The following is a 23,874-nucleotide window of genomic DNA, read 5'->3' on the forward strand; positions in this document are numbered from 1 at the left end:
TGTCTGTTTAGAGTGGCATGTTCCCATTTTTATGTTGTGTGATCCTGTAACACAAACGATACCACAAACCAAATATTTCTATTGTTTCGCTGACTGACAATGATGAGGAGTTTCTTCAGTATTTAGATTGTTTTTCCACTAACAAGTATCCAGGCGAGACATTCCTGAACTGATGGCCTCTGTCATGGTCTGACCAAAATGATTTATGTTTTCCAGCTCTTGATGATCCTCTGGTAGAGGAGCCTCCATCTGTCAAGAATCTTTTATTTCGCTTGAATCACAAGAAAATAATAGTTTGAAAAATATATCAAATATACTACATTTATTTGTTTGGTGTTGTTTTAACTTAAAATGACTTTGGCCATTAGTTCCTGAATGTGACAATATTGCAAATGCACAAATCACTTTTCTGCATTGCTTGTAATTTACGCCTTCATCTGTAACTGACATTCAAATCAAAATCTGCACTACTAAACTAGTTTTCCATGTCATGGATAAAGATACTGTGTGTTTATGGTGTGATGTTTGGTGTTTAAAGCTACTCTGGGAACTCAGTGTTGTAGATATGATGCACTTTTTATTTTTATTTGTAAATTTGATTTTTGATTCATTCAAAAACAAACAAAAAAAAAAACATCTGCCAGCTTCAAAACTGAAAAGATGAAATCAGACACTATGTAGTTAGAGATGAGTGTCTTTTTTCTGTAAAGAAAACAAAGACATTAAATCCTGCATCGTGAAGTCATGTTTTCCAGATGTGCAACAGAACAGATATTATTCTAATAAATGTATGCTTGGATCATTCCCTCTTAATCTACTCCAAAGTTTGTAATACAGCAATATCTATGTCGATGGTGTATATTTTGTAAACTGTGAACCAGGTGACGTGAATGAGTTGTTTAACCACACACCGCTGTGTGTTATTCTGTGCAGCCTGATCTCTGTCGGTAAAACTGGGTCTGTGGTTCTCGGTGTTGTATACATGGAAAGGAAATAAATATCAGAGTTCAACCTCGTTGTTGTATTCTTTTTCACCACTGTGAACCATCTTCTATCATTAGCCACAACACAAAGGTTAAGAAGTTACTCAGAGATTGTCACAGAAAAGAGCAAAACGTCACAGCGTGAAGAAGAGCTCCTCTTCCTTCAGTTTCTCGTCTGTAAACAGAAACAGAGATGAGCCTGAAATCAGCAGGTATGGCTTCAACTTTTTAAGGATAATTTAAATGTTAGATTCAGGTCCATGTTGAGGTGAAAGCTACCTGTGTTGTGGACGGACAGCTTCCTCAGGAGAGAGCTTGGCATGTCGTAGATGTTCTCCATGGATTCTTCTGAGGACAAAACATTTCCACCAGAGACAAATCATTCAGCGGAGAGTGTGCTGGAATAGTTCGACATCACCTACATCCAGAGTCCATTTAACCTGCGTCTAATCCTCAGACTGTTTTCAAACCTTTCAGAAAGGTCTGGCCTTGTTTATTTGTTTATTGTAATCAACAGGAAATTTATTTGACTTTACTAGTCACAGAAATGTTCTCTACAACTGTAGTGACCAGTTTGTGTTTATGAAGACCCACAGTAGAAAACACACTGACCTTGATATGCAGGAAAGTTTCTGTATGACAGAGGACTGTCATAAATGGGCTCCTCAGCTTCCGCCGAAGTTTCGAGAACACATATCTCTAAAGATGGAAACCGTGACAAGACAAAGGTTTACTTGTGCAAATTGTGTCAGTGTAATTCAGTATACAGTTCAGATCATACTGTTTCTGAGCGGTAGGACGTCGTAGTCTCCTTGTGTGTCCGCTGTGTTTTCAAGCCCACCGGACCACCGAGTATCGTTGAGATCGTCATCTGAAAGCAGGTTGAGCGCTGTGTAAGTTCAGAAGTTAAGTCTGCAAAGTCAGAATGATCATTTAATGGCTTACCACTGGGATTCTGGTGGGTACAGGCTGTGGGCTGGTAAATTCCAAATATGCAATCCGCCTCTTCGGGCTGGCAGACGGGAGAGGTCGTGCTCCAGACCTCGGGGTTTATGTGATTTGAAGAAGCCGGAGCTGAAATCGGTCGAGCAGGCAGCAAATCCCCAACACTGTCAGTGTCGCAGGAGACGGGCGTGCCGCTGCTCAGTCTGTCCTGCTGCTGGTCGGAGGAGACGGGCGTGTCGATGTTCAGTCTGTCCTGCTGCTGGTCGGAGGAGACGGGCGTGTCGATGTTCAGTCTGTCCTGCTGCTGGTCGGAGGAGACGGGCGTGTCGATGTTCAGTCTGTCCTGCTGCTGGTCGGAGGAGACGGGTGTGTCGATGTTCAATCTGTCCTGCTGCTGGTCGGAGGAGACGGGTGTGTCGATGTTCAGTCTGTCCTGCTGCTGGTCCACCTCAAAGCTGATGAGTAGACATAGAGAGAGAGATCAGTGCCAGGCATGGAGGGCACACTGTCCATCCTAAAATACAGAACTACTTCTTAGGTTCAAAGGTTCAGACCCTGTCATGAGCCAAAACTCATGTCATCAGAAACACCTGGTGAAGTTACAAACGGTCTCTGATGCCAGAAACTGGAACATGTATTGGGATAAAAGGGAAAACACTGATCAAGTTATGGTAATTGCAAAACCTTTTCTCATGGAGTTCCACAGGGTTCTGTATTAGGACCCATATGTTTATATTCAAGCAGTCAGTGAAGAATAGAACATATATAGGCAGATTCAGTTCCTCAAACTCCAAGTTTGTCTTGTTGATGGAAAAACTTGAATTTGCTTTTTTATGGTCAAGCTTAGGGGAAAAGAAAGTCATTGTGTTTGTCCTTGAACACCAAATAAAGTGGCTGACTATACAGGCATGACTTTGATATAAAATATCAGCGTGAAAAGCTTTAAGTGTTTCTCGGTTGAGCAATTTTCCTTTAATTCAAATTTTAAGCAAATACTCAAAAGGAACAATAACACTTACTTTTAAAAAACAAAGGTCTTAATAACCATTCTCCATGATGTTATCTCAGAAGATTTTCAGCTATGAATCTTCCTCTGTTGAACCAACTCCCAGTAGTAGTTAGGAAAACCAACCCAGTCTATACTTTGAAGATCAGACTGTAAAAATTTCCAACTGAGAAATACTGAGATCATCCGGAATCATTTTATTAAGTTATGCTGCTACAGGTTTTTATTTTGTCCAGGAGCATTTTTAAATTTTACCACCCCCTTACCTCACCTGATGCTTCAGACTTCTTTTCAACGTGGTGTTGCTGACAGTGGTTGCCACAGAAATAAAATTAAGCTGAACTAAATGTAAAATATTTTTCTTTCTTACTATGCGTCTCTGGAGTCCGAGACCCAGGAAGCTGACAGATGCATGGCTTGCCAGAGATGTCCCACCCACTTTTTTCTAAGAGCTGCTGTTTCCGCGGCCTAAAAAAAAACACACACACACACACACACACACACACGCACACGGGCAGCAGGCCGGAGGCAATGTTGACAAAATCCTGTCTCAGTTGGCACCACAGTCTTGCCGCACTCTGCCCTGGCAGATTGAGAAATCCGTCACTCAAACCACACCAGTGACTCACCAGCACTTTCCTCTTTCCATTTGTCATGATTATTTCGAATATGAAGCGCTTCTTGTCAGCTCTGTCGACTTCTCGCACGGATTGCACCTGGCACAGAGAGGTGGACGGACGCGAGACAAAGCAAGGGCAGTGGGGGGAAGTTTTCAGCACGCAGAGCAAATAACCACAGGGAGAAGTCATTTCTAGAGTACAGACAGGCGCTGATCGTTCAAAGTACTGTAGCATGACGACAACCTTTAAAAATCATGGAGAACTATTGTCAGCCACAAGAACAATGAGTCCTGTAATAGACAGAACAACTCCCACAGGGCTGATAGAGCTTGCCAGGGACATTAACATCACAAACAAAGCAAAAGAACATTTTTATGACTATATTTGAAATTACCATGATTGTTCTGCTTCATAAAGCAAATGTTTAATTGTTGAGGTACCTGTGTTGCACACTGCGCCCTGTCTGTAATTCTCATTTATTCCTTACATTCATGAGCAAAAAAAGAAGACATCAAACTGAATTTGTTGTTGCATTATTTCTTGGATACTAAAGATTATGTTACTTCCCACAAATAGTCTACATTTTTGGCAAACACATAATAAAAGTAATAAAATAGTGGAGGACTTACTGTGTAAATGTAGTAATAACCTCTCAAGTGTGACTGTGAAGGAAACAAAGTGACTTGATGAAGAGGGGGAAAAAATATTTTTTAGTTGTTTAAAAGAAGTTGAACTTTGATACTTCTATTCTTTTATTAACACTTTAAAAAAGTGATACTTACAGCTCCACCATTCTTCTCAGTGTAGAAGAACAAGGTTGTGTTTTGGAGTCTGAACCAATACGTGACCCACCAGACTTTCTACACACACAAGAACCAGGTCCATCTTTGTTCTTCGTGTTAGATGTTCACAGTAATTTAAGTAGCAGAAACAAATAAATGTTCAACTCACCAAAGAGTCTTTTCTTTTCTGCAGAAAACCCTCAAATAATAACTTAGTGGCATCCACAGACATGCTGGCCCTCCGTCGGATGATGCTGTGTGGCTGTTTGAAGGTGATGTACCTGTTTATGTGGCTTGACTTCCTCCTCACTAGAGCCGAGAGCAGAATCATTTGCAGTTTCGGCTGTTGCTCACTTCTTTATTCTGCTCCACTGAGGTCTCGGTGGTTGACTAAAACTGATGATCCAAGTTCGTTTCCCATGTCTGCTTTTCAAGTTCTACTACTGCCCCGTCACAGAAGCACAGACGCAGCGGCGATGGGTGTAAATGTCATTTATTACAGATATTTAAAACCATTTTCTTTTCCCTTGGTAAATCAGCTGTCAGTCCACCTGTTAGCACTGGTACAGCTGCGTTGAATAATACGACTCTTTATTGTAAATGCTGGAAAAGAAGAACGAGAAGAAACACTTCCATAGTTTTGAGGTGGGGGAGGTGGTGCTGGACAGCTGCTGTTAATAGCATAAATTTCAGTTTCATGGTGCCTCTAAGTTCATAAAAATATAAGGGGTGGGGAGGGGGGAAGAAAGCTCTATTTCAAAACCAGAAAAATAAAAATGGGAACAGAATTCCATAAATGTTGCGTCGTGAAAGACAGCTCTGATAATACTACATACAAAAATACATGAAAAATGCAAACCCCTCCATCTGTTTCGCCGTAGTGCACTCAAAACAGACCAGAAAAAAAAAAAAAAAAAAAGAAACGGGTTAATAAATTAACACTCAAAAAAAAATAAACAAGTGCATGACATCCATGACCCTTCTAGTGTTAGATGTGGTGCCGCTTCGTCCCGACGCCTCCGGTTGGTGATGCTGTCTACAGGCCAGATCCTAAAACTCTGGAGGAATACATACGGAATATACTGCATATACATTTCTATCGACAGGCTCGAGTCCCTTTGCGGTGCGATCTGAGCGCGCCAGCTTCACTAAGTGTACTGACCTGAGTGGAAAAGAAAAACCTGGATCAGCTGGAGCCGTCCACTGATCATGAGAGTCGGACCTTATCTATGTTAAAACCAACAGATCACACGACGTCAGCATTTACACACCGAGATGAACAGGTGAAATGTCAAAAGTAACCCAACCTCTTCCCCACAACAAAAAAATAAAAACCTAAACCACACTCCCAAGAGAAAAATGAAGCAATCATTTTTCTCCTTTTGTTTTTTTGCCGGTGTTGAATTGCGACAGAGGGATGACGTGGAGTCGGGGAGCCAGGCGGGTTGATCAAGCCAAGTCTCTTTGAGGCTCTCAGGTTTGGAGGCGGGGGGAGAGGCAGAGTCAACAGAGGGACTGGGGGAGGATTTCGTTGCTCTCGTGCTGTCCCATCACCGCTGCTTGAGAAGTGCTCTGTACATGGCGAAGCCCAGCACGGCGAACACGGTGGCGCCGACGCTCGCCCTCAGCCAGAAGGTGGAGTTCTTCAGGTCCGCCTGGGCCATGTGCCTGCGAGAGAGGGAGGAGTGGTGGGGGGGTGAGTGGGAGCAGCTAGAAACACAGCAGGAATGGACTCCCTAAAGACAAAATGACTCTAATTTAGAGCAGGAGTGTCAAATGTATGGCGAGTGAGCCTATCCAGGTCCTATCAGGGCCATATGATGGCTTTGGAAAAAAGCAGTTTTCTTTTTTACTCCCAAAAGTCGGGGCCGATTCATGCACATTTCCACTGTAATTCCACTCAGCAGAAAGCGAAAGTAAATGACGTATTGTTGAAACTGCACTATCTTTGATATTTATCTAAAGACGACTTTGGAATTAAAGGATGTTACACGATCATTCCACATGTCAGGAAACTTAAAAAATGTGGCCGACTGAATTAAAAATAAGTTTGACACCCCTGATCTATAGACAGACTTTTGATTTTGGTAATTCAGATCAAACATGTAGCAAAACTGAAGGGTGGTAAAAAAGTAAAGGAAAAGTCAGGGTCTATGAGGGGGGGCTGTTCTAATTCATATCGACTGGGTCTACAGCATATCATCGAGTCCAGGAGGTCTCTCAGGAGAGGACTAAAACTCAAACAATTTGTTTTTTTATTCTGGATTTGCTAAAATCACTTTTAAAAGTGTCAAATCCTGGTCAGGGAGGCCTGAGGTCCTGCATGTTCACAACATCTCTGAATGGAATCATTGGCCCGTCATTACAATTCCTGCACAACTTCATGATTCTTCAGGGTTTATCAGATTCAGGTGTGTTGGATGAAGGAGAAACTGAAAACATGCAGGATTGTTTCCCTTCAGGACAAAGATTTGAGATCCCTGACTTAAAAAAATTTTTTTTTTTAAAAATTGCGATATATTGAATGACAATAATTTAGAGTGAAATCGTGTAAGGTTCCTGACGCCTCCTGACCTCCTTTACTCTGGGTTAAAACTTGTCCTCAAATACACAGCTCCATTTAACCTGGCAAAAGCACAAATGGTGAAAAACTACACAAACTGCAACAGAGGGAGGTAAAGCAATGGAGGAAGCAGCAGGAAAAGAGAGAAAGACAGACCGAAGCTTTCTGTGCTGACAGATGTTCGACTGTTCTGCGGAACCATGAACTAACAACATCGGCACAAAAATGGTCCCAGAAGACCCAAAACCAGTCAGTGTAATGTCCCAGCCGAGACCTTTATTTCCGCCAACATCCTCCCTGCAGAGGTGGTTTCTGCCTTTACCTTTCCGGGGGAATCTGCTGCTCGGCAGAGGTCTCCATATAGACGGACCCCTCCACGTCTGACACGGCTGAAACCTGCTGCGTCAGGCGGAAATCCTCCTCAGACAGCAGGCAGCCCCCCACAACCTCCACCCAGCCCAGCAGCCTTCCTCACAGGTACACAGTCAGTTACACACCCTGGCTGTGCTCACACACACAAACATACACACACACTGCAGGCAAAGCAGGGAGATACTGTGATAAAATACTAATGAAGGTGACAGAGTGTTTTTCCCTTTAATTATTTGCTTGGTCCATCGAATATTGTTCTGTTGATTTGGTTGAAGCGAAGGCCTTTCTGCTCTTTTTGATTGGATTTTCTCTGGTCCAAAAATGTGCTATTTGCATTTGGTGGACAAATGAACTGCCTATCCAGGGTGTACCCTGTCTTTTCCCAAAGTCCTCTGGCTTTAGAATCATTGGATGGAGCAGTATGGAAGATGGATTTGTTTTAGATTTGGCGAGAAGCCTTTTCTTCCACCTGTAAAACCAGGTGCACACGTCTAATCTAACTAAATCCTGAAAAATCTACATTTACTGTCTCGATAGAGAAATTCGGCTGATATTGGCATTTTAGGAGGCTGAAATCATCATCTTTTAACAATAATTACATTTAATTTTGGGGGGAAAAAAATCTACTAATGAATGGTTTAAACTGTAATATCAAAATATCCAAATGTTTCAGGGATCAGATATTGAGTATCCCCCGGCTACACCCAGACCCAAGGAGCCCCATCACCACCCTGAGAAAAACAAGCTCAGCCACGACAGCAGCCAACTTTCACTGCACACACTGTACAAAGCTGTACACACTGCAGGGCAGCCGGACAATCTCATTAGTGAGCAAAATGATCATTTTGTTGTTCAAGTGGGATTTTCTTCGGTATTTAAGGTTTTTTTCTTTAACCTTCGAACTCCTGACTGTCACTAACATAGATGATCTAAATGTATCGCAGTCACACGACAGCCTCTCGCTCTGCCAGCTGGCCTGATGAGAGCCATGCAACAACCCCCCCGAAATAAAAGGCACCAAATCACAGTTAGTGCTGGATGCAACACGACATGCAGCTTCTCTGCACTGATCAACAGCGGCTGAACTAGAGAAGCAAAACTCATCACGCAGCCCAACCAAAACAAAGCATTTTCCCACTAATTAAACCTCCCCCACATTCAAAACAGGGAAACTCCCATTGCAGCGCAGATGTGAAACCGTTTCCCTCAGCGTCCGTAGATGGCAGCAGTTCCCCACGGCCGAGGCATGCCGTCAGTTAGAGGGAGGGGGGGAAAGAGAGAAGCCGTGCAGAGAGCAGCAGCAGATTAGCAGAGGGTGAACACATGCAAGAGGAAGAGGAAGAGAGGCAGCCAAAAATTTGTGTACGAACACCTACAGGGTGGAAGAAAAACAAGACACAAAGAAAGGGAATATAAGATAGAAAAAAAAAAACAGGATGAAAACGACAGTGATTGGTACAGAGCAATGCAATCAATGTAACACATCAAAGAAACACTGGGTGATTGGAAAAATCGGTTTTTAAACACAGATGCGTGGAGTCTGAACCCACAGGAGACGAACAGGGAGAAACACTCTTAAAGAAGAGGCTTCTCCTGTGGGCGGAGACTCCAGAAGGGAAATGAGGACAGAATCAGGTTGAAAACATCATGCGATTGTGGAAAGTTCAAACAAAGAATTTAACTGGTTGAAAAATTGAAAATTCAAAAATTAAAAGCATGCAGTTAAATCAAACACGATGAAGTTTTCAAGTCTGAGTCAAACACAAACCACAGAGCGGTCGTGTTCCTCTCGTGTCGTGCGCAGGGAGGCTGCTTGTTAGTCAAGAGTTCACTGTTTGCATATCCACTGCAGGACAGTCTCTGTGATGTTGAAGGTTAACATCATATCTCAAGTCAATAAACGTGTTTCAGGACTGACTGATGAACAAGTTTCTTCTGAATATGAAATACGCCGTTACACAGACACTCTGAGTAAAAAGTCCCGGTTTCTTGTGTTATTCTGAACATGTGGAAGTGGGAGTTAGATGAGCAAACATCATGCGTCAGGGCATTTCCACGCAGACACACTGGTACCTCCCTGGCTAGCAGCCTGCGTGTTAGCTGGCACAGGGCGGTCACACTCGGCTGTGTCAGACCGTACAGAGAGCGGCTGGGCTGGCTGGAGCTGCAGCAGAAACCAAAACGTCCCACGTGACTTCTGGGTTTCCAGTCAAAGATAAAGGGAGTGAAAGGAATGTAAATACTGAGCCCACGATTTTTTAGTGCTCACCAACTCAGAATTGGTAATCTAATGGTGATCTAGTACTGGAAAGGAAAAATAAGTTCCATCTGCATCCAGTGCAGACATAATCGGAAAGCATCGCAAATGGAGAGATCGACCTTGTAACTGACTGAGACAGGGAGACCTCGCCGTCGAGCTCTGGGAAGAGGAAACCATGGAGACGACGAGGCTACTGAAGGTTTGCTTGAGTAAAGGCCTCAGGTGACCCCCACAGACTTTCAGCAATCAGCCAAAGTGAACATGAGCTCAGCAGAAATCCTGGATTACTTGTGGTGCTGCAGGTTCTGCTCCGCGTGTCGTTCAGGCTTTCAGCAGGACTTTGCAGCTGAGGCAGCAATTTGTCTCACTGCTGCACAGCAATCTTCTGCGGCTGCTTTTCTGTGGGACATACTTGGATTTACAAGTCTGCCTTTCTTTTTTTTGTTTGGTTTAACTATGTTCCCATAAATAATGGAGATTACCAAAATTGAAGAAATATAAATATTTTTAAAAGTAATTATAGAAACCTACACTGCAATAAAACTACTGTTCTCAACACTTCACATCCCCTTTTCCTTGCAGTGGACATGCAGCGTAAACTTGACCTGCCGGGTAGAGAAGGGAAGCAGAGGAGCGTCGTCGCCGTCGACAGAGTTAGTGAGCTCGGGGGGAAAACAAGGGAAGCGACCCTGCGGTCTCTCGAGGAGCTCTGACCCAAAGCATGGGAAAACACAGACTGGAGGGGTGAGTCTACGTGAAGACACTCTACTCTAGGTATGGACCTGTTGAACACGACCCTGCGGAGCTGGGCCTTAATGCCGCGCAGCAGCTCCAGCTTGAGGAGGTTCTGACACAGGCAATAGGTGCACCTGTTGCAGGTGCACATGCAGCGGAGACGGGCGTAGCTGCGGGAAAAACACAGAAATGTGTGTATTCACCACCATACAAACACAACACACACACACACCCGGATGTGACCAAGGCTGAGAAAACGAGAACTGCTTTATAATGTAGAACCACTGCTCTAAATATAAACACTGCTCGTCTGAGAAGAAGTTAATACTGCTGCTGCTGACCCCCACCTACCATCCAGGAAGGAAATGAAAGTACAGAAATATGTAATGACGAGTTTGAAACATCTAATGACATTAAAGAAATGTGAAAATAAAGAACATCTTGAAACATGATTTATTTCAGTGATTTCAAACAATGGAATGTTGTAAGATTTTTTATCAAATAAGAAAGAAAACTCAAGTCTTCCTGTACTCACTGATCTGTCAAACTGACTTTAAAAAGTCATCCTTTAACTTCAGGATTAAAGATCAACCTTTGTAAAAGGTAGAAGAGAGTTAAGTGGAAAAGTAGCACAGTAGAGGGGAGAAGTGTGGCGATGAGAGCTGTGAAGGGTGAATACTCACGGGTACATGGCCATGGTGGTGAGTCTGGTGTAGAGGTCTTTGCTGGGGGCTTCGGTGGAGTTGCACGTGAACGGCTGAGGCGGGTGCAGCTTGTGTTTGCGGCAGAACTCGTGTGGAGAGAGGCTGTAGTGCTGCCGCACCTCGTGCAGGTCCGATTTGGCGGCGATCACCACGCACGGCGTCTTGCTGTCAATGAAGTATTGCTGCAAAAGACGAGCGTTGGTCACGAGGGGTGAAGAGTGTGGAGCAGCCAGACCGGCGCTGCTGTCCGCTCAAAGAAATAAACCACAACACACCTTGTACACTTTTGCGCAGTACTCGAACGAGCGCGGATTGTTGACGTCGTACACCAAGCAGACAACATCGCAGGCCAGGTCGGCCTCGGACAGGAAGTCGAAATCTGGCATGACTTCGTGAAGCTTGCAGGAAAAACAGAGAGAAAGAGAGAAAGAGAGCCAGAGAGCGTGCAGATGGGGGATTAGCAAATACTGCTGAGAAAACACAGATTACGTAACAGTAATCCAGAGATCAGCAGATCAAACGATTCATCCAAGTCGACGGGGCTCACCAGCAGGTATTTCTCCTGACCATAAACGTAGGTGGTGCTGATGGCATAGAAGGACTTGTGATCTTCTCTGATCCGCCGTTGTCGCTGGAAATGACAATGAAGTCGTTACATCCATGAATACGTTAAAAAAATAACTCCACAGGTCTAATTCTCCACATTTTGTCAATTAAAACCATTTTTATGTTGTTTTCCCTCTAAAAGTAGTTAATGACTATTAAAAAAAAAAAAAAAAAACATGACTCTGAATCAGTGTATCGAACAAATCCTGACTGCAGCACGTGTGTTTTCTACTGACCTGCAGGTTCCTGCCGAGGAAAGCCTGCAGGAAGCCGCTCTTGCCGCTGTCGCGAGCTCCCAACACGTTGCAGCGGAAAACGCTGCGCTGGGTCTGCTTCTTCTGCAGATCGATGCGCTTGTTACGAGTCACTGAGAGGAAAACAAAAAAAAAACCAAAGAAAAAAAAAGAGAACATTTTAGAAATGCAGTTCAGACCAACATGAAAGCAGGCGTGAATATAATCTGCCTCACCGGTAATGGCAGCTGCTTGGGACTCTTGCTCATAGATGATGGAGTAGCCCAGGTAACCTAAATACTCCAAACTTCGCTGCACGTCCAGGTATGTTGTTAACCTACCGAGACCACGGAAGAGAAGTCAGACGGCTCAAGATTCGCATGAGTGACATTTACAACATGACCTGTGAGTCCTGGGTGTTCGGTTTGTCTGAAGCTGTGAATGTGTGTGTGTGTATTAATAGAAGCGCTCCACACTCACGTCCACTGGGAGAGGTATCCCTGGTATGTGATCCATCCCTGTTCATTAGTGCAAACTGTGTTGTTGACGTCTGGACCCCAAGGCATGTAGGGAAACACTTTGAACAAGTCCTTCACCTCCTCTGGTGACAGCGCACAATCTCTGTCCTGGATGGTTTCAAGGACACACACAATCGACGTTCTTCAATTTAAACCACTTTAGATATTCGAGGGACATTAAAAAAAAAATCAAAACTAGCCAGAGACACAGAGGATAATTCACAGATTAAGACAACAAAAAGGAATTCCTTATAGAAATTTGCCAGACAATACAAGTAAAGAAGTAGGATTGTTGTCAACGTACTTTATCATGCTTGTCAAAGACACTCTGAAGAAAGAGGTAGGCATTGTGGTTAAGCTCTGTGGTGCAGTCAGGAGGGATCTTTAACCTGGAAGAGAAACGCAGACACAACCGTTTAATTTCAATAACCAACTCAGTCTGCATCCAGACAAACCGTAGACCCAATCTGGGCCACAAACAAGACCAGTTAATGTCTTTTTTCCCCTAAAAAACAGTAGAAAACCAACATTAGAGTGTAACATTTGCCAAGATGTAGGACTTCAACAAAACCACTCAGGAGCGGCGCTCCTAACTTACTGCAGAGACCCAGCAGTGGTCTTATTAAAAAAAAAAAAAAAAAGTTCAGTCGTGCAGTAATTTGTCAAAATTTAAGAAAACAAAACTGTCCAGATTTCAAATGCAAAACAGATCCTGTATTCTATGGAACTTCAGAGTCGAATAAAAATGAAATGAACATCAATTAAAAACAGCCTCCTGGCAATTTGCTGTTTTATGTTTAACCAATTGTATAGAAACATCTCTAGTCTGGGATAAAAACCTGAGTTTAGCATCAGACCAAATTTTCACTAGTCCTCAGATTACAGAACAAAAGTTACATGATTTTTTTTTATGCAAGGAAAATTTAGTTTTTGCTTAAAAATATGTATTTTATTCTTCATCTTTGTATCAGCAGTAGAAGTTAATTAAAATTAGATATATATTTAGAATTACATTATTTCTTTTATCATTAGCTTCCCCATTATATTATTCTCTGTTACTCACAGCACTCTCAACCCACAATGAGAATAAAACTGGTTTAATTACAAGTCAACGTCCGTCATTTATTTGACCTGGCGGTGGTCGAGTTTTGTCTCCTTTGACTAGAGGTTAACGGCCCGCTCTAAACTTCCTGTAGGCAGCCGGAGTTTTACTGTGTAAGACGATCTCTGTACCTTTGAAGAAAATACAAATGAACACGTCTGGCTGAACTCACAGGGGGAACAAGTACTCCTGCGTGAGCTCCAGGTCGTCGTCATAACCGAACCTCCTCAGCACGGTCCACGTGGTCTCGTGTCGGCCTCTCTGGATGAACAGGGTGTGCAGGAACAGGAACCCTAAAAACACAGAGTGGAAGGCAGAAAGAGACACATTGTTATGAAATACTGGCTTTAAACATGGATCAGAAAGTGGGAAACCGCTAAAGAGATAGTCAAAATAAACAGAGGAAGAGAAATAAAGTGCAAACAGGACAGTGTTGAGACCTTTGAGGGTCAGTCCGTTGTCCTTGACTCCATCATTCATGTTTCGCCTGACCACGTTCTTCACGTCCTCCAAGGCCTGAGGAGCCAGCGGTGTATTGAAGCACGTTCTCTGTAAACATCAAACAATCACGGTTTTTCTCAAAGTTTGCTTCATTTTGCACACTTGAAGAGATCAGTCATCGTTCCTCTTACGTAAGAAAAGCAGATCAACGCTAATCAGGCTCTGTTAATCCAAAAACCAGGTGCAGTCATCATCACTTCCAGATTACTGGTAGATTAATTTCATTGATCCCGATTCAGAAAATCCCTAAAAAAATGTGAAACTGTTTTTAGACTGAAGGGTTTTTTTCTGAAGCTTTTAGGAACCTTAAAACCTACAGATGATGAAGTGTGAAGATTTAGTATGAGGAGTGAGAATGTTCAGAATTCAATCTGAAAAACCCTGATTTTCAGATCAACTCTGTTACTGGGATTACCTGAAAGAAGTTGAGCTCGTTGTCATTAAGGATGCCGTCGTTGTCCAGGTCCGACACTTTAAATATTCTAGTTAGAGCTTTGATGCAAGAAGGCTTCAGCTGTAACAGAGGAAAATAGAGAAATAAGCTTTAGCTTTTAGCATTTAGCTTTTAATGGCGAGCATAAATAATAAAAATAATCAGTGCTAATAAATCATTGCAGCTGAGATCTTTGAATACATCACTAGTGAGTCCACTATTACTACTTCAATGGACCCATTGTTACTGCTGTAAGACAAGCTGGTGCTTGTCTAATGACTCATCCAAATCCTGTTGTTGCTCACCTCCTTCTCCTCCGGGCAGTACAGGGGTCCTGTCGGGTGGAGCACGGCCTTCTGGGCGTAGTAGAACAGCTCGGAGATGTTCTTCAGGTTTTTGGCAGAACACTGCGGGGGGGGGGGGGGGAACGAGGCAACGCAGATATTTGAGTGCTCTCGGCAAAGCAACGCCAGATCAAAATCAAACGAATCTGCATGGACTTGAATTAAAAACAGCATCAAATAGTCAACAAAATGAAAGACCGCTGTTGTGAGTTATCACTTGTCTGGTAATTTTCATATTTTCACTGCTATGTAGGACAAATATATACCGATCAAAGACTCCTCATGCAAAATGAAGACAGTATGGAGAGAGGAAACAAAGCTCTGCCAGGGATAATGGCCGTACAGAGGAAAACTCTCCACTCCTCTCTGCTCTGTCAGGGACAGACTGAACACCTGGGCGTGGCGGTGAGCGGCTATTTGGTTAAGAAAAGTCGGGACGTTAATGTGTATCACGTGGCTCATCTCTGCCGGATCCTACACTCTGAAGTGAAAGTTACAGGTTAATGATTTGAAGTGTTATGTTAGTGTGGAGACACGTGGCCTGTCTACATGTGCACTAAAAGTCTTTTCATTAATCACATAAGAGTACAGGTCTAAAGATGACTAATTTAATCAAGACAGCTAGATTTCTCTGTATTTATGCACAAATAGTGATCTGATTTATTGCGTTCTTTTGATGAAAAAAAAAAATGTAGCAAACTGAAGTCAAAAAACAAAATGCAAAAAGTTGACAAAAAGCCACTTCTGAAGTGGAGACAAACTTCAAGCCAGATTCAACAGTAAAAAGTTCATGGATTTTTATAATACACGAGGATACTAGGATTTGTTTCACCCGTGGTAAAGTTAAAAAGAATAAACTTTACTCCTGGTATCGACTGAAAACTTTGCCGCCAATGATTTACTGGATCACATATTTTCACTTCGCCTCCCTCCAGCTGAATCATGGCGGCTGCGTGTGTGTGCCGTGCCTCACGTCCTCCCCGTCTCCCCGTTTTACCCTTGTAACCGATCCTTCAGAGGAGACCGTGACTGAGCCGTGTCCGAGCCGTCTCAGACGACAGAGGAGGGTTTCAAACGTACTGCGATGCAGGCAACTCGCCTCTCTTTGCCAGAACAGCCAAACCTCTCAGCACACTTTCAACCTATCAGTCAGCGCCGCCCCCCCCCGACTCCCATCACGAGGTTCAGGCACATAAATCTATTAATGACTCGGAGCGGAGCGGAGGCAGGATGTGGACGGCAGCCTGACAGCCAATTTACTCCACACAGATATTGAACGGTATTGAATTTTCAAAATAAATCAACACTTTGCTGCTTTCATGTACTCAACGGAGAGAAATCTCCAAACAAGAAAGGCTCAAAGGACCAAATTATTTTGTTCTCCGTGGATCATTTACCTCGACACAGGTCTCGATGTCCTGGTATTGATTCATGATAGGTAGGATGGTCTCCATGCTGCTGTGCTCCACCAGGTCGGACTTGTTCCCGACCAGAATGAGAGGCACCCTGCGGCAGACGCATTTATTACCGTCAGGCCATTCAGACGAAATTAATGATCAACAATGATGAACTGAACAAATGAAGAATTTCAGAGTTACAGCTACTCTGAAATGATTAATTAACAGGGAAGCCTTTCTGTAGGAAAGAAATTACAACATTTCATCTTGTGAATGAAAACATAATCAGTTTTGATTTGAAAACGAAAGTAAATCCGTGGCCTCATAGCCATACACACCTGCTATCTTTATCTGTCCTGTCATTTATGAGAGGAATCCAGTGGCTCGTAACCTGACAGCGAAAGCACCACAGCAAACTTTAAATAAACATCGATCTCCAGTTTATCCACACAGACAAAAAAACTGGACAGACGTATTTGGTGAACAAAGCCGGAGGGCGCGCTCACCTTTTCAATCGATTTCTTGTTGTTGACAGAGTAAACTATGCAGATGACGTTGGCCTGCAGGAAGGAATAGTATGATCTGAAATGGGTTCACACATTATTAGAGAGCTTGAGAGGGAGAATGGAATGAAACCAACCTTGGAGATTTCCTGGTACAGCTGCTCATCTGACTGCTCCGCTTCTAAAAGTGTGAAAGAGGCAAATCAATGGAGAGTTTCTCACAGACAGCTGTATGTTTCATGTGGTTGTTGGTTGGTTGTGTAAGTTACCTGAGTAGTCCACGATGTGCGTGGGAACCCTCTCTGGGGTGACATCAGCTGGGATGGTGATCTCCTCCGCCCGTAGAGGAACCTGCACAACGGACAACAACATATTGACAACAAGCATCATGTTTCTGACAGAACAGAAGAGTAAAAGAAATGCTTGATCCAAAGATTTCTAATTTTAACAGATGTACCTCGTCGGGAAACTCCTCACTGACCAGCGACATGATCAGTGACGTCTTCCCCACCTTGGCTGAACAGAAAAAGAAAAAAAAGGAAAATCCAGACGATTACAAACGTCGTTATATAAATCCACTTTAACTCTCACGTGACAAACAGAGAAGAGGAGCTGCAATCTGGTTTAGGGGAATGCCAAGTAAACATAGTACTCCCTCTATTCTAAATCCCACATGTGATTCATTCAGAATGTAACGTGTCAGATGACGTGAGTTAGTAACCTGCAAATGTAAATTCAAATTTAATGTAACTTAAAATATTTTCATTAGTCAAAAACTTGAGATGAAATGGTTTGTTAGTTACTGATCTAAAAGACACTGACAAACAGTAATTTAACAAGCAAACATTAAAAAATTGCAATTATTTCACCATTTTACAACTGGAATGAACTGAAAATGTTTGAATTATGGGTAGTTGGTCACCAGTATGGCATCATGTGCCACATTTTTACAATTTACTAACAGATTTGATTGTGATCCCCAAGCACAAAACACTTGATGTCACCAAACACACTATTCTGCTGCTGTTACTCATCCACATTGTTCAGGTCTACTCCAATTTGCATAATTCTTGTTATGATTGTGCTTTTATTTTCCTGTAGTATGCTGGAGATAGGTATATCAGTCAGTAAACAGTTCAAAAACCGAGTTTGATATTTTAAGTAGGTTTCAACCCTGGTCAGAAGAAAGAGCATTTTGATTCTCCTTCCATCTTGTACATACTGGTGAATTGATAATGATCATTTGAGTAACTAGAAAGCTTAAGTCATTTGTAATTGAAGGCTGCAGGTCCACTCCCCCCTGAAAGTCTTTACCAGGCCAGCTGACTGACACCCCCAGTCTGAACTCTTATGAACTTCACAACACTCAAGTGGGCACATAGCAGTCTTCCAAAAGTACCAGCCCACCTAATGCGGCAATCTAGGCCATCCTGCAGAGCCACAACTGAAATATAAATAGTCCTGACAACACGTGTGCTTTAATGAGAACAAACAGACCAGGTGAACCCTGGTTGGATCGCTATCTGTTGCCTTTCTGGCTCAACTTTGCCTTCAACTTCAGAGTCCATGGAAAGGTCAAGGCACACAGATATTTATACACAATTATCTGTGCCAACCAGAGTCAACAAATGTTTAGCAGATTATATCTAATAGAGAGATATCTAGAAGAAAAGGTAAGCAAGGTGCAATATTAATCAAACATGCCATGCATACAGGTGCACCTCAAAAAGTTACAAGACAATTCAAAACAGCGGTGAAAGTTTGATGTTTTAGATTTGCCACACATCAAGTCAAACATTTCAATCCATTTTTATTCTTTCCTATTTGGGCTTGAAAGGCATAAAACCTCTGACATTCTATTTTCCATCCTATGGTTGCAGTTATCATAACTACAAGAAAAAAACACAAACTAAATGGCTTTAAACTGGTTGTGGACACTGTGTGATATCTGATCTGATAAACTGTTAAATGTATTCGTTTCGTTTGCAATTAGACAAAAAGTTCCCTATAATATCATCCTGAATGACTGAGTGAGATCAAGCAAGGACCAAGTGACAACCCCAGCAGGTATAAATCAGAACATTTTCACCCGAATAGGAGCTTTTTAAATATTTTCTTAGATTCCTGTTTTCATGTTTTGCTCCAGTTCATTTATTCATTAGACATATATTTGAGAGATTTGTTGTACAGTTTTCAACCCAAAGGCATATGGCAGCTCTGATGAAGCATTCAGAATCGCCGAGTTAAGACAGTACAAGGAAACACTCGTGGAGTAGCTATCATACACAATGTGATAACTGTATCTCTGTGTTCGCTACACAGAAAACAAGGAAAGAGAAATTGAAATTCCACCACAGCACACTGGAAGCCCCTCGTTACATTACCAACTCCACTGCTAGCTGCTAGCATGTTAGCTAAAACCCTCCCAGCCAAGGGATTAATAAAAACTCATCCGATACTTACGCTCCCCGACAAGCAATATCCTCACGTCCTTCCTCATGTTTCGGCTTGTTTCCCTCAGCAGGAAGGACTTTCATGTAGTCCTCTGGATGCCGTCCTCTTCCTCCTCCGGTACTTTACCTAACGTCGGGCCCTGCCTGTCAAACACTCCGCGCCTTTGTAGGACAAAACGGACAGACAGTTCTCACCGCGCCCCCGTCTTCTCCGCTCGCTTCTCCTCAACGCGAGAGCAGTGTGCTCAGCAGAAAGGCAAACCAGGCAGCCGAAAGAGGGGCATATCTTTGTATTTTCTCGATAATCGCGCTCTATAAGTGCACCCGTATGGTTTAACGCAGAGGATGTTTCATGAGCATGCCCGACCTCCAGTACCGGGGAACTACGGCGCGCAGGCAGGGACAAACTTCGTTTGAATTTTCAACCGCGTTATACTGCCATCTGGCGCGTAAAAAGTGGAAGGGCTATTATTTAATTATTAATTATTAATTGCTAGTTATTAAACCGATAAAAGTTAAATGGAACTCAAATATTATGCCTCTTCATTGGTGCCCCATAATAAAAAACATAGTGAAATATCCAGAGGAATAATCAATTTATAAATTCCATTTCGGATTTTTTTGCATGATACTTTATTTGGCAAATTTAATGGAAGATATAATTTTTGATGTTGATGCTTTTGCTTTCACCGTTAGATCACTCACTGAGGTCTCGGCTTGACTTGGCTTATTTTGTTATGTCTACCACATTTTATTTTTTATTAAAGTGTGATCCTCAGTAAACAGATTAGAAACAGGGACAATAATGTTATTGTTTGTATTTTTATTTTTCAGGTAATCTTCAATCATTGAGCCGATTTTATGTACATTTGATCATTGAGCCCATTTTATGTACATTTGATGTTATATGTGGTGAAAAATAATTTATTTGCTAACTGTTGTCACATGTGTGCAAGGGACTAGATGTGGGGATTATCACTTATACACAGATAACATTATAATAACCATGATGAAAACATATCTCCAAAAGATGTAATGATGAAGTTTTTGAAATATCTTCTCCATCAAATGTATTATTAAAGACTTAAAAAAGGAAAAGTATATTCAACAATGATGTTACAAATTTCAAAATTAGGAGACATCCTCAAAACCACCACACTGATATGAAGGAGAGTGTAAATCAGCTGTCGGGAGTCATAAAAGATTTTAAATCACAAAACAATACTTTCTCAAGTATAAGCATCCGGTTCATTTTGAGATGAATTGAGTGTATATACATGTTTAATCCACATAGAGCACATTTACAGGCCACCTTTCTTTCCACAGTCTCCACAAAGGCAACGCATTACAGCAGGTCACCTGTTGTGTTGTTATATTTCAGAAGGCTGCAGCTCTTTAAGCCTCATCCTGCTGTGACGTCTCTCTGTCGGTCATCTTCTGTTCCTCACTCTGGCTTCACCTATTAAAAGAAGAGGAAAGAAGTAAAACGGATTAATCACTGATGAAGCATTATTATTGGTGAAACATGCTGCAGCAATTTCAGTTTTTTTGACTTGTGATCCACATCCACTTTACAGAATAAAACCAGTTGCAGAAAATGTAGTGATTCAAAATCAATCCTTTTTAAATTGGTAACTGGAATGAATGTATATTACTCTATATTACTGGTGATCGGGTGACTCCATGACCGTCTAGTTAGAGCCAGCTAAAAACCACTTCATCCATGTAGGAACCAGGTTCAATGTTTTCCACAGCTGTGGACCTTGATGAAGACAGTTGCCCACATAGACACACTGTGGATATATTTTAGCATTTTTTGAAGGTTACCTATGTAATCCTGCGGTGCCATGGGTCTGGACAACACCTCTCGTAAGGCCTCCAGCCACTCTTTCTGCTCGCTCTCCTGTTCGCACATGAAGATGAACTGTCGCCCGGGCGTCTGCACCATGACGCCACACTTCCACTTGTTTCCCCGGGCGGTCTTTGGGACGTACTCCTTCACGGAGTAACCAATGCTCTCTGTTCCGATGAAGACGACCCCCAGCTCCTCTGCGTCCTACAGCCAGGCAGGATGAGAGCATTAAAATTAAAACTCATTTCAATGTGTTACAATGAGATATTTTTTATTCATACTTACGAGCGGGCCTTTGAAGTATAACAGCGCCCTGCTTTGGGAGTCCAAAATAAACCACCTCTTTTTAAACATCTCCTTTTGCTGTGTGAATGAAATAAAGAGAACGTGAATGTCATTACAACAGAACAATAAGAACGTTCTGTCAGAATTTAGATCCTCCTACACTGGAGAAATAATGACGTCCTGTTTGTCTATTGGAGGTGATCTAGATGTTTTCATTAGGTCTTTAACTTACCAGTGGTCCTGTCTTCTCCATGTACCCCTCTTTGAGGTAATTTCTTGTGATTTTTAGTGCCAGCTGAAGAAGAAGCACAACCTTTGAACTTAAACTTAACTCAAAGTGAGTTCAAAGTGATTAACAACAATCGCCATATTGTCATTTATTGCTTACGTCTTGATCTTTTCCAGTTGGGAACGCCGTCTTCAGGTATGCAAAGCGAACAGCACGAATGGCGTTGTACCAGGTGACGATTTCCTAAAGTGGAAGAAAACAAGCCGGGTGTGTGTGCAACACTGAAACTAACCGTGCATCAACCAGCACACAAGACCTGCTGCTCATTTGACGAGCATACAGTCTCACCTCGGCACTCTCGTGATAAACATAGAGGTTCCTGGTGTGATCGTCATCATGGTAAGTGATCTGCAGCCCGTGAGGATGACCGATCTTCTCTGGCTGAAATGTTGCGTTCAAGTTCTTGATGGAGATTACAGCTTTAGGGCCTTTGGACTCCTGGATCATTAATACATGAGAAGGTCAATGTAGATGTGTCACCAATGCCTGCATGACTAACTTACATTTAAATCAGACTAAAATGTTTCTGTTGGGAAGATTTTGAAACTCAAACAAATCATACACAAAGATAAATTCATACACCTGACAATATGAGCAGGTCTTTACTATCAAGGCCATTCTGAACAAACCGTCTGAGGAAATTATGCCAACAATGATCTTTGTCATTCATTTCTTTTATATATCAATAAAATTACATGATCAGTTTTATTGCTTTATGTTGTGTCCTAAATGTGTGTCGGAGCTGCTGGGAACTCGCTCACATCTTCTTTGTTGTAGTACATGAGGTTAAACTCTCTCTCTGACAATACAAACTTCCTCTGCAGAAACAGTGTCTTCTCCTTCCCTTTCTTCCACAGCATCCCTTCATAGAAACCTGAAAAACCAAACAAAATAAAACCACATACACCGATTCACATGTGCTTTCAGACTCATGTGGGAAAACAAAAACACTTATACAGCCAAACATACTGCAGAGTGGCCAGTGTTTACTTCCTGGCCAGTTTCATATACAGTGAACAGGTTAGTTCTGCATGTGGATGAGGAACTGCATTGTTTAAATAGTTTTTTTTCTTTTGTTTTTGCTTTTACAATTCAGAGCAGTAAAGGTTTGATCTGCACCTGTGGTGTATCCCGGTGGTGGGTATTTTCTTTCTCCAGTGAACTCCTGTCTCTCGTATTTCGCCCGGATCCACTGTTCCTTCAGGACCCTACAGTTTATAAAAGAAAAGCAGAAGAAATTATTCTTTCAAAGTCCCACAACAATAAGTCAACATAATCTGCAGCATCAATACGAGAGTTTGGATGTATCAGCAGAAATGCATATAAATTTCACTTCTACAATAAGTGGTTGGAACTTCTGTTTTTGAGTCAATGCCCAGTCAGCAGTTTTAAAACAGAAAATAAAATATTCCATCATGGAGTAATGTAGTCTGAAGAGTGTGAGCATTATACTTACTTGTTGTCATTTTCCTGAGGTCTGTAGTAGAAAGGTGGAACAGCTTTCTCATACACAGCCTTGGCCTTGGCATTGCCTTTGGATTTCATTGACTTCCCCCGAAAATAAAACAAAGGCAAAGACACACATTACCCTGTCATTCCCCTGGAATCTGATTTCATCTGTTGTAGCTTTGATAAGAGAGGTAAAGTGCACTTTTGAATTAGGTCCTACCTCCACTACATCATCCTCAAAGAAGTCCAGCAAGAGGGATTTGACCCTGGTGGAGAGACTGCGGTGCGTCCCGGAGCACTGCAGACACACAAAGACCCCCAGCTTGCAGGACGCCCAGTCCGGACCTGAGGGATGCGCAGTGAGATGGGTTAAAGGTAAGAATTTGCAATCAGGACTGGATTTACAGGTAAAGTGTGTGTGTCTTATTTCTGTTGTCTGAACGTGAATCTAGCATGAAATATCTCAAAATCCAAGTATTACGCATTTAAAATCCTCCAAAGTGAGAAAAATGAAGTTTTAAAGGTATTGACTCTTGAAGAGATGGAGTTCCGTGAAAAAGCAGCAGTGCGGCGGGTTTTCTTCATCCGTGGTTCACGAGCTTACCGGGCGCGCCGCAGTCTGCGCACCGGTCGTTCCCGGGCTGCTTCACCAGTCCCAGTAAAATCTTTCTGTTGCGCTCACTGTCTGCCATCCCCGGCACAGAGTCAAGCTTCTCCTAGCCCTCCTAGGACGAATAAATTCGTTGAATTAAAAAAACAAACACAAAAAGAATCCAGCACGGCGGTCAGTCGCGACGCGGCACGGCAAGGCACCGTATTTCCACATGGAAAGTGAAAGTTGCGACAGTGATTGTCTCGATAAAGGTGGACAGAAAAAGTGTCAGATTCACACTTACAGGATCTTTCAGGAAATGTGACGGTGAAAAGTTGCATTTGTAC

General features: G+C 42.5%; 3 protein-coding genes across 7 annotated transcripts; all 3 read right to left on the reverse strand.

Annotated features, from left to right (window-relative positions):
- Positions 1-25: 25 nt before the first annotated feature.
- On the reverse strand, positions 26-4,693 carry LOC115387506 (uncharacterized). The gene is made up of 10 exons (XM_030090230.1): positions 4,506-4,693; positions 4,337-4,414; positions 4,184-4,216; positions 3,564-3,650; positions 3,305-3,402; positions 1,929-2,383; positions 1,765-1,854; positions 1,596-1,682; positions 1,263-1,331; positions 26-1,158 (listed from the first exon to the last, which is right to left on the reverse strand). Exons 1-10 carry the CDS (start codon positions 4,665-4,667, stop codon positions 1,118-1,120), a joined length of 1,200 nt encoding a protein of 399 aa, XP_029946090.1. The 5' UTR covers positions 4,668-4,693; the 3' UTR covers positions 26-1,117.
- Positions 4,694-4,813: 120 nt separating this feature from the next.
- rhot1a (ras homolog family member T1a) lies at positions 4,814-19,433 on the reverse strand. Of its 4 annotated transcripts, XM_030090045.1 has the most exons (21): positions 19,071-19,433; positions 17,065-17,123; positions 16,877-16,958; positions 16,745-16,788; positions 16,611-16,664; positions 16,443-16,495; positions 16,105-16,213; positions 14,669-14,770; positions 14,346-14,444; positions 13,870-13,978; positions 13,602-13,722; positions 12,632-12,716; positions 12,290-12,435; positions 12,046-12,146; positions 11,813-11,943; positions 11,518-11,601; positions 11,246-11,368; positions 10,950-11,152; positions 10,314-10,436; positions 7,222-7,365; positions 4,814-6,004 (listed from the first exon to the last, which is right to left on the reverse strand). In XM_030090045.1, exons 1-21 carry the CDS (start codon positions 19,105-19,107, stop codon positions 5,887-5,889), a joined length of 2,127 nt encoding a protein of 708 aa, XP_029945905.1. In that variant the 5' UTR covers positions 19,108-19,433; the 3' UTR covers positions 4,814-5,886. The 4 variants fall into 4 exon arrangements, with proteins under 4 accessions (XP_029945905.1, XP_029945902.1, XP_029945904.1 ...); XM_030090042.1 differs by lacking the exon at positions 7,222-7,365; XM_030090043.1 differs by lacking the exons at positions 4,814-6,004; positions 7,222-7,365 and adding an exon at positions 8,517-8,643.
- Positions 19,434-19,883: 450 nt separating this feature from the next.
- On the reverse strand, positions 19,884-23,850 carry adap2 (ArfGAP with dual PH domains 2). 2 transcript variants are annotated; one of them, XM_030088721.1, is made up of 12 exons: positions 23,832-23,850; positions 23,540-23,660; positions 23,156-23,280; positions 22,943-23,034; positions 22,606-22,694; positions 22,248-22,360; positions 21,775-21,924; positions 21,586-21,669; positions 21,430-21,492; positions 21,198-21,275; positions 20,888-21,116; positions 19,884-20,519 (listed from the first exon to the last, which is right to left on the reverse strand). In XM_030088721.1, exons 2-12 carry the CDS (start codon positions 23,625-23,627, stop codon positions 20,491-20,493), a joined length of 1,140 nt encoding a protein of 379 aa, XP_029944581.1. In that variant the 5' UTR covers positions 23,628-23,660; positions 23,832-23,850; the 3' UTR covers positions 19,884-20,490. The 2 variants fall into 2 exon arrangements, with proteins under 2 accessions (XP_029944581.1, XP_029944580.1); XM_030088720.1 differs by lacking the exon at positions 23,832-23,850 and having other exon boundaries at positions 23,540-23,752.
- Between the last annotated feature and the right edge of the window lie 24 nt (positions 23,851-23,874).

This window comes from Salarias fasciatus, chromosome 4 (genome assembly GCF_902148845.1).
Source record: "Salarias fasciatus chromosome 4, fSalaFa1.1, whole genome shotgun sequence".
Taxonomy (NCBI): domain Eukaryota; kingdom Metazoa; phylum Chordata; class Actinopteri; order Blenniiformes; family Blenniidae; genus Salarias; species Salarias fasciatus.

Coding starts and splice junctions, on each gene's coding strand:
- LOC115387506 (XM_030090230.1), bottom strand. CDS start 4,667: ATGATTCTGCTCTCGGCTCTAGTGAGGAGGAAGTCAAGCCACATAAAC. Junction 4,217..4,336: donor CTGAGAAGAATGGTGGAGCT/GTAAGTATCACT, acceptor TTTCCTTCACAG/TCACACTTGAGAGGTTATTA. Junction 3,403..3,563: donor ATGGAAAGAGGAAAGTGCTG/GTGAGTCACTGG, acceptor GTTTTTTTTTAG/GCCGCGGAAACAGCAGCTCT.
- rhot1a (XM_030090045.1), bottom strand. CDS start 19,107: ATGAGGAAGGACGTGAGGATATTGCTTGTCGGGGAGC. Junction 12,147..12,289: donor GGATACCTCTCCCAGTGGAC/GTGAGTGTGGAG, acceptor TGGTCTCGGTAG/GTTAACAACATACCTGGACG. Junction 11,153..11,245: donor ACTGCGCAAAAGTGTACAAG/GTGTGTTGTGGT, acceptor CGTCTTTTGCAG/CAATACTTCATTGACAGCAA.
- adap2 (XM_030088721.1), bottom strand. CDS start 23,627: ATGGCAGACAGTGAGCGCAACAGAAAGATTTTACTGGGACTGGTGAAG. Junction 21,276..21,429: donor TGGAGAAGACAGGACCACTG/GTAAGTTAAAGA, acceptor TCATTCACACAG/CAAAAGGAGATGTTTAAAAA. Junction 20,520..20,887: donor GGCACCGCAGGATTACATAG/GTAACCTTCAAA, acceptor TTCTTTTAATAG/GTGAAGCCAGAGTGAGGAAC.